The 9,305-nt window shown below is 34.0% G+C and overlaps 1 protein-coding gene across 1 annotated transcript in view; it reads right to left on the reverse strand.

Moving 5' to 3' along the window:
- Smp_140220 (hypothetical protein) overlaps positions 1-9,305 on the reverse strand; it is a gene marked incomplete at both ends in the record, with an annotated part of 12,597 nt that continues 3,292 nt past the window's right edge. The window contains 2 exons of the mRNA XM_018798645.1: positions 1-81; positions 7,092-7,264. Of these exons, the coding sequence (XP_018653566.1) occupies positions 1-81; positions 7,092-7,264 (254 nt within the window). The remainder of the gene's footprint in view (positions 82-7,091; positions 7,265-9,305) is intronic.

Raw genomic sequence — 9,305 nt, forward strand, 5'->3', positions numbered from 1 at the left:
CTATTTGAGACCAACTTCCATCATGGAATAAAATCGAATTTTGATATATTCACTATTAACAGTGTGGGCTGTACAAATATGCTATACGTAAGGATGTTTATAATGATATGATTGTTGAACATCTTTTTTAGGATTTTGGAATTAAATGAAAATAGAACTGCGAATATAGTTTCATATTTTGATAATAATAGTCTCAATTAAACATGAGTTTCTCTAGAGATTAGCGGGCGAATAAAAATATTATCGTTTCACGTTTTGCTACTCTTATACTATTATATCAAGTGGAATGAGATTTATATTACCGACCGTTGCTGCCACCTTAACGTGGTGGTCAGGCTTGCCTATTGTGGGTGTATACACTCTCTGTCTTCGCTTAAACTATAAGATTAAAATTGCTTCAAATCTTTCTTTCTTCCTGTACTATATCCTTATACACAATCTTTCTTTTATATATTACTACCATTGAGGTAACTATCTCTGTGAATATGGTGTTCATCTGGTTTTGCTAATGAGGTGTGGCAACTTGGACCGATGCATATATATCCCTGATCCTACGTTGTAGCTGACTGAATGACTATATTACCACTAGACTAGATACTCGAACAATACGCTATACACAAAGTTGATCACATAATGGCGGATACCCGATTCACGACCGAAATTAAAGAACTAGGGTATAGACTAGAAAACAAATTTATTCAACATAATTACAAACAGTCTACACTCAGTGAGTTCAAAGTTTAGAGAGAAAACTGCAAACTGAATAATCAGTAAGATGTGTCTGTTAGTCCATTCTCAGAAGTCAACCACATCTCACTTTAACTATCCACAAATCAACTAGTTAGATTTATGATCAGAATAGACTGCCTGTGAACTAATTCACCTGTGGCTATGGTCAGTTGAGAAAATAAGATGTTAATTATTCACTGAATAGTAAGCACTATAATCCTTTACAGTAGTTACGCCCAATTTACGAGAATGGATGCTATTATTAGACTGTTCACATAGAAATGAGTGGAATGAAGTGAGCAAAAAAGATATAACTTTAACTGCTAAACAATCATTTGGACAATCCACATCATTGTGGTGGCTGACTCCACAATACACCAAATAAGAAATCATACCTTAAACACAATCATACCGTAAGTGGCAAAGGGCGGAGCAAACAGTAAATAATTAATCAGCAATAATTAAGGAATAGTAGAATATATAACAACAGTTAATAGATCCACTGGAAGCTTACAATAAGGGGGATGTAGAAATGTAACAATAAAGTTATCTACTAACTATACAATAAAGATATAAACAATAATAATTTGGAAAATAGCCGCGAGTTTCGATTTTCCCTATATCCGCTCTGTCACAACAATCGACTGCTGGAGTTCATTTGTTTTTGTAGCCAGTTAGGTGTGTGTTTAACCACCTTTGCTAGTAGATCACGATTGTTCCTCCTATATGTATGTAGCCGAACATAGGCGATGAAATGTGACTTGATCGTTTACATGCTATTTTGGTTTCTCGATAAGATATGGATTTTTGACTTTTCGATAAATTTAAAAATCCCCATAGATAATTCAAAAATGAACCATATTTGAGCGAACAATTGTTTTCAATAACTTCATCATCAGGCTCTACAGTTATAAGTCCATAATTATTATATTTTACAAAGTCCAAAATGAGGCATGCATTAATTAATTCCAAAAGCTTGGTTCATGTAAAGACCACAATGAAAAGACTGAACGCCAACTAACTGAGGCATTAAAATTTTTAAAACAACATCAATACATCTCTGAGCATACCTATAATGAGCTCAAGCCTTCTGGAACATATACTCCTCGACTCTATGGCCTACCTAAGATTCACAAACCTGAGGTTCCTTTACGCCCAATTCTGGACATGTCAAACTCACCATACCATTCAACAGCAAAATGGTTAGTAAAATTATTGGAACCATTACACCAAGAACTGGTTAACCACAGTGTTAAAGACGTGTTTGAATTTGTGGATTCAATAAAAAATAGGAATATAAATGGTAAAACCATGCTATCACTAGACATAGCATCTTTGTTCACTAACATCCCCCTGATTGAAACTATCGATTACATATGTGAACAAGTGCTAGAAAAGAAAATAGGGATACCGATTCCAATAAATAAATTGAAAGAACTCCTGTTGAAATGTACTATGAATATCTACTTTAAGTTTAACAATGAATTTTACAGACAAGTAGATGGAGTAGCAATGGAATCACCACTAGGCCCGATCCTTGCTGACATTTTTCTGGCCAAACTGGAAAATGGACCGTTAAAAGACACCTTAAGTAAGCTAGACTACTACTGTTGATACATAGATGACACACTAATCGTATGCGACGAAATGGTTGACAAACAGGAGATGTTAGACTTTTTCAATAACGTCCACCCAGCTATTCAACTCACCAGCGAAGAAGAGAAAGACAATAGTATAGCTTTCCTCGACGTCCTACTTTCTAGAAGGAGAGATGGTTCCATCAAACGAAATACATTTAGAAAGAATACATGGACGGGTCAGTATACCCATTTCCAAAGCTTCACTCCTCTTCAGTATAAAATAAATTTGGTTAAATGTCTCAGTCACAGAATCAAGCTATTATGTTCTGAGGACACTGTTGAGAGTGAAATAGATATACTGAAAAATACATTGCGAAGGAATGGCTACCCGGATAAGTTCGTTAAGAAATACCTAGTAGAAAATACTGTTAAAATAAGAAGAAATTGTGAAACAGTGAGTAAAAAAACCTTGTATTTGAAACTGGACTTCAAAGGTGACATAGCGAGTGATATTCTAACACGCCGACTGAAAAGATCGGTTGAAAGGACGTTTTACGCCGCTAAGCTACACGTCACTTCCTCAACTAAACCAGTACTCACACAATTAATCAAGGATAAGTTACCGAAGATGGGCTCTTCCATGTGTGTATACCAATTCAACTGCTCCTGTGGAGCTAGTTACATAGGCCGTACTCAGAGGGCTTTATCCTTGCGTATTCGTGAACATGTACCAGCATGGTTGGGAAAAGGAGTCACTAAATCCATTAACAGCGTCATCCTTTCTCATTTGGTAGACAGTGAACATCATATCAAAATAGAGGAAGCCTTTACTGTTTTATATCAAGTTCCGAAAACTCTACCTCAAAGAGCTAGATTACGATTACTTTACATAGCCGAAGCCATCTGGATCAACTCTAGAAAACCAAATTTATGTATCCAAAAAAAGTATATCCAGCCACTATGTTTACCTTGGCCTACGACTGGATCACCGGATTCCTAAACTAAATATTATAAACCTCCCCCGTTTTTTTTGTTTTCTTCCTTTTTTGTTGATCACCTCTATCTTAATCTTCACATCTATCATTCCCAATTCCTTTATCGTAATTATCTTGATAACATCCCTTTTATTACATATTATATTCACACAACAATCTTATTATTATTACTATTACTATTACTATTTATCATTATTATCTCAATTGACAAGATGAAATTCTCCTACTATGCATTTTATTCACACAATTTCTTGGCATTTTCATTTTTTCTAAATTACTATTATATCGATTGTGACTAGACACTTGATTACAAATCACTTTGACCTTTATTAAATCACCTTTCTAATTTACAAATAACACAATTTTAAAGTATATATATGTCATAACAGATGCAAACGTTCACCATTTTTTTTAACATATAACATTATCAAATTAATTAATACATGCCTCATTTTGGACTTTGTAAAATATCACAATAATTATAGACTTATAACTGTAGAGCCTGATGATGAAGTTATTGAAAACAATTGTTCATTTTCGATAAATTATAAGCTAGGTTAGCCATGAAAAGTCGTACAGATCACTTAGTTAAGTTTTCGTTTCAACATAAGATTATTTAAGTCAGCTCTACATGGGAGTGGGATATAAACACGCTTTTCTTTTAGTGCCATTAAACACATAGTAGTTTTCGTCATATCGATGCTTTTCTATCAGTTCAAGAACTTCATAGAATAACAACTCTTCATCCTTGTCTCTGTTAACAGCTTTACATCTTCCTCAATAGTATCGTGAATGTGTCTTATGAATTTATATGAGAAGAAATTCAATGAAACCGAATATTCATTGTCAATATTTAACAAATAATATCTTAATTTAAACATTTAAACCTAGAAAGGAAGGCCCAGGACAGAGTGGGTTGGAGAATGCTGGTCGGCGGCCTATGCTCCATTGGGAGTAACAGGCGTAAGTATGTAATTATTTAAACAATAGTTTTCTTTTAAAACTTTAGCCTACCTTCAAGACCATCATCATTTATGGAAGAACCTTCAAATGATAAATGTTTCAGTGTATGATTTTTTCTAATACCCTACACAGAAAAAAAAATTTCATAAGCATTTAAAATTATAACAAATTAAGGATTATTTTTAAAGTGAAGAGTTTATCATCACTAGTATTGTCTATATTGAACATGTACACCGAAAAGGTACTGCTTAAAAGTGCAGACTACTTGTTTGAAGCCCATGTGATCATCACAACCAACAGTTGTAGGATTTTTGTTCAGATGGATCATAAATTACCGCAATGGTACAAATGCGTTTACTCATTTCCTTCGCTTGTGTTTAGTCTGAAGTGTAGATTATGTTAAACAATCCTAGGATATGATGAAATATTATTCAACACTACTAAGTTTTCGATGTTTCTCTATCCGATTTCAACTAAGGATGGAGAATATATTCTCCAATGGTCAATTTTCTGGAAATCTCTTACTTGAGCGGAACACTGTCATTCATCATACTAATGGTAATCTAGTAAAAGGAGTATGTCGTAGTTGTCTTTTCATCTTTCTACTCACAAAATACTGTTATCAAAAATTTACGTCTGTTTTTTCTAGTCTGTTCTTTTCTCTGGAAGTGATTTTACTAGGTAAATTTATCGCATACAAATATCATGGAGTTGAATGTTTGTATAGTTTGATGAACTGTCAGTCCGTAACTAGCGTACACATTTTGTTCTCATTCAAATGTTTACTACTTAATCATTTTTCAGTAGGCAAAAACGTTCTATATAGATTATTAAGTAGAACCATTGATAGTTGAATTTATGAGTCAATTAAAGATAAACCACCATGGAAAACCTGGACGGCCGTTTCGTCCTGCTATGAGACTCCTCAGCATCGCGCATCCACGAGATTCAAACACAGGACCTTAGGTCTCGCATGCAAACGCTTAACCTCTAGACCACTGAGTCGGCATCTAACGGTGTTAATGTCTAACTTCAACCAATCCACAAAATTGCGCCATCATCCACCATTGTCTTCAGTGAATTGATATCTCACAACAGACCCAGATGAACTTCACTTATCACTTCTACTTACTAGAACTCCAGGAAATACCTCTTGAAGCTAGACACTAGTGTGCCTATGAAGATTATAATCAGAAAGGGGTTTTGTAGATATTATAGTAATTTAATAGTTGAATTCACGAGTTAATTAAAGCTAGATCACCATGGAGAACCTGGAAGCACTGATTATAAGAATCACTGATGTTAACAAGATTGATATTACTGAGAAAATAACACACAAACTTATACTTTCATGTATGATTTAATGTTCAATGTAGAAAAAGTGATTTTTCACACTAATGGTGAATAATCATTATTGTTTTCCGTATTTATATAAGTAGAGTATAAGGAAACATGGAATAATCGAGGAATCATGACACATTTATTTCCATAGGACATGTATGTATGTAAATAAAATTTACAAGACTGATAGTAACTACTAAAAACCAATGATCAATTAATAATATTCATGGTAACACTTGAAGACAATATGCGAAAATATAAATAATAAATTAAACCGATCAAACGTTTTAAAGAATAATATTGGGAATGATAAGACTGACTGTTGATGAGATGAAATTTTCGAATGTTGAAATCAATGAACGCAATGGTGATCGATTGATAAACTCATTGATATGATGCGTGTTCGAGTAATGGCTGCTCACGAGGACGGATTACTGACTGAAGCCGTCAAATGATTAGAAATCAACGAGATCACTGGCTAATAAAATCACTTTTTTATATACAGAGTATTAACACAAAATAAACATGATAGTGTATCATAGACGATTGGAGGAAATTAGCTTTTAGGTGACTCATTCTCAAATCATTTAAGATCTTACCGTTAGAACTAATCTATGAGCACTGTATCAATAACTGTGTATTAGAAATGAAAACTTGACTAAAATTAACTATGACGATGTGATTGTAATGGAAAAGAAATGTTAACGTTCTTTAACACTCAATGATGAACAGATCTACAAGCCTCAGTCCTACTGGAGGTCAGCTGAGAGTAAGGTCTAAAAGATCCCTTACGATCCCTACTTTACGGTGCAGTAGGTGTTTAATCTTAGGTAAACCTTTCTCAGTTTCTTATCGATCTTTTACAAAATTTCTGGTATTTCATTGTTTTTAATCAATTAAAATGGTATATTCATAGTTGAAAGCATGAGTCGATTGAAGCTAGACCACCATGGAAAACCTGGAAGCACTGGACGACCGTTTCATCTTATTATGGGACTCCTCAGCAGTGCGCATCCACGATCCCGCACTCGCGAGATTCGAACCCAGGACCTACCAATCACGTGCCAGAACACTTACCCGATAGACCACTGAGCCGGCTTCCAACGGTGTTAATGTCTAACTTCAACTAATCCATGAAGCGACCGTTCACCAATTGTCTTCAGTGAGTTGATATCTCACAACCGACGTGGTTTGAACTCCACTGGTCACTGCCTCTCACTAGAACTCCTGGATTTACCGCTCGAAGTCAGTCACTAGTGAGCATATGATTATTATTATCAAAAGGGGTTTTGTGGAGATTTAGTATTTTCATAGTGGTGGTCTAGCTTCAATTGACTCACGCTTTCAACTATGAAAATAATAAATCTCTACAAAACCCCTTCTGATAATAAAATGGTATATTCTGTTTTCTTTTTTTAAATATTTACAATAAATATTAGATAATTCAGTTTTTTAATGAAAAAAAACTAACGATACTACTTACTTCACAAATTTGTAATAAACCTGTTCTACTAAGTGGAAGATTTTGTAATTCTAAAAATGTTAATTTTTCTGTAACACATGCACATTGACGTAATGATTTGCATAAATTTAATAAAAGCTTTGAACTGGATAGTAAAATTGGTGGACGTCGTCGATTAGTTGAAGTTACGGTGTCTAGATAATGGAAAAACAATAACATTTGTAGATGTATCTAATTAAAATTAGTGTTAGTCCGATAAAAAGTATGTAATGTTATCATTCAGCCATCATCAACGTAGAGTCTGACATAATATGAATTGTCACGAGCTGCCGTACTACATTATCACTGTTGGGATGATCCTGAAAAATTCTCGCAATAGACATGACAAGCTCAGGAAAGATTAAGAAACATTTTATCTAATCAACGTTTGATTAGAAGTTTTGCTTAGAAATGCCGCGAAAATGAAAAGACACATGTAGGGGTTCCGATTGGCTGATTACTACACTGTTACTACGTTTAGTAGTATTCTAGAATTTTCAGGAAAACCCAAGGACTTCTAAAATACTATAAAAACTCTATATTTACTGTACATAAATGAACCTTTGGAGTAAAGTGCTTCCTGAATATTTTGTGCTTTTTCTCTCGTGTTCAAGTCGCTGTGTAGTTCTAGCTTGGGGGTTACGAGACTAGCTTAGGATCTGAATATAGCGTTCAATCAGCAAGACGTATCAATCACTACAAGATGAATAGCGAAAAAGTTTGATGGTAGCTAGAATAGGAATAGAGGACCTGTATTTTTCCCCGTTTGGAACTTGTCGGTTGAATAGATATTGACATTTACACAAATATGCAGTCAGTTTACGGTGTCATTACTTCATAGCAATATGATAAGAGAGAGTAAAATTAAGAAAATGAAATGTATGAAAAAGGAGTTAATATGAACTTTCAAATAAAGTTTAAAAATGAGATTAAAGGATAAAAAGCAATAAAGTTAAGATTTAAGGGAAAATAGAAAGTAAAAGCAACTGAATCTCAGTGATGGATGTCACTCAATGTTTCTAACCATACATTATGACTATCGAGTGGGTCCCAACTAAGAAGTCTGGATTTACCAAAATGCAATTATATTGACAGTGAATAGCCTTCATAAACTGATTCCTGGTTTGTATCTACTCACTGCTGGCCCAATTTACACTGAACACTGAGATGGACGATGGATAAAGAATAGTTAATATTATGCCCAAACCACTTTGTGACAAAGATTTCTACTCTCCTTAATCTGGCTATTTTTACATAATAACTTACACATAATTCCAGTATTATTCACTTGACAGTTTCAACGTTTTTGAAAGATGTTTCAAAGATAACTACGAAAAAATACTTGTAGTTTACACTGTCTTACTTTAGTGGTCCTAAATCTAACTCCATTTGAATCGTATGAATGATTGTTATTGAAATGATTGCTGTCGAAATATACATATCACCAATCCTTGTATGTAATCATCGACTTAACTGGCGTTGGCGAATGACGGAATTAAATTAGTCAAATACGAAAATGGATTTTTGAATACGTATACTTCGTACAATCGTTGTTTGGAAAGCGAAGCGAAACAAAATGACGCTCAATGGAGAATGTGAGTTAGCAAAGAAAGTGAAGCAAAATGACGCGCGGTGGTAGCACATCGATGCAATGCTCACAGGATACATATATGCCAAAAACAGAATAATTAGTTGCACTCCTTAAAACTAGCAGGAGGATTCGAACAATAAATACAAATGAATTAGAATCGTTTACAAATGTTAGTCGATTAAGAAGTGTGAAGATTTTATTTACAATATTATCTAGGTTATTGATTCAAGCTATCAATAACTTTCAGTTCTATTGGTTCTGTGTGAAGATCATGAAATGGCTCACTAATAGTAGTATTATTTCACAAAGAACTATACAACGTGCAACACTACAGATTAAAATCCATAAAAAACCACATTCTGAGTATAAAATGGTTCTATAGCACATTATTAGTGAAAATCTACCTGGATGTATCTATTATACTTATCGTTAAGTGTGATCAATAAAACTCAATGTTCTCTACGTAGAATTATGATATTAATATCCCATCAGTAAGTTGAAGAAGAGCTTCCCGTTGTTTAAAGTCTTCTATATCCGTCTTCCTACGAGTCTTTAAAATTTCGAAAGAGTCTTTTGAAATTTTAAAGACTCGTAGGAAGACGGAT

The sequence above is a fragment of the Schistosoma mansoni genome, chromosome 7, assembly GCF_000237925.1.
Source record: "Schistosoma mansoni strain Puerto Rico chromosome 7, complete genome".
Classification (NCBI taxonomy): Eukaryota; Metazoa; Platyhelminthes; class Trematoda; order Strigeidida; family Schistosomatidae; genus Schistosoma; species Schistosoma mansoni.